General features: G+C 51.7%; 1 protein-coding gene across 1 annotated transcript; it reads left to right on the forward strand.

Annotated features, from left to right (window-relative positions):
• Positions 1-631, forward strand: LOC105309935 (olfactory receptor 1L4-like; the record flags this gene model as incomplete). The annotated part of the gene is made up of 1 exon (XM_011386141.2): positions 1-631. A coding segment is annotated over exon 1 (546 nt), but the record flags the coding sequence as incomplete, so codon positions are not given.

Genomic DNA, 631 nt, shown 5'->3' on the forward strand with positions numbered 1-631 from the left:
AGGCTGGAGGCCAGAAAAGAAACTGTCTTAATCAAATTCTCCTTCACATTTCTCCCACTGCTTCTCCAAAAGGAAGCCAAGACGCATGGAGATTAGGAACCACACCAGCAGCACCGCAGACTTTATCCTCCTGGGCCTCTCTTCCAACCCTCAGCTGCAGAAACCCCTCTTTGCCATCTTTCTCATCATGTACCTGGTCACCGTGGTGGGGAATGTACTCATCATCCTGGCCATCCGCTCTGACTCCCGCCTCCATACACCTATGTATTTTTTTCTCAGCAACCTATCCTTCATGGATATCTGCTTCACCACGGTCATCGTGCCAAAGATGCTGGTGAATTTACTCTCAGAGACAAAGTCTATCTCCTACTTGGGCTGCCTGGTCCAGATGTACTTCTTCATGGCCTTCGGCAACACGGACAGCTACCTGCTGGCCTCTATGGCCATAGACCGGCTGGTAGCCATCTGCAACCCCTTCCGTTATGACACAGTTATGAACCCACGGCGGTGCCTCCACATGCTGCTGGGTTCTTGCGCCATCTCCCACCTGCATGCCATGCTCCGTGTGCTGCTCATGTCCCGCCTGTCTTTCTGTGCTTCCCATATCATTAAGCACTTTTTCTGTGATACC

Source organism: Pteropus vampyrus, unplaced genomic scaffold (genome assembly GCF_000151845.1).
Source record: "Pteropus vampyrus isolate Shadow unplaced genomic scaffold, Pvam_2.0 Scaffold947, whole genome shotgun sequence".
Lineage (NCBI taxonomy): Eukaryota > Metazoa > Chordata > Mammalia > Chiroptera > Pteropodidae > Pteropus > Pteropus vampyrus.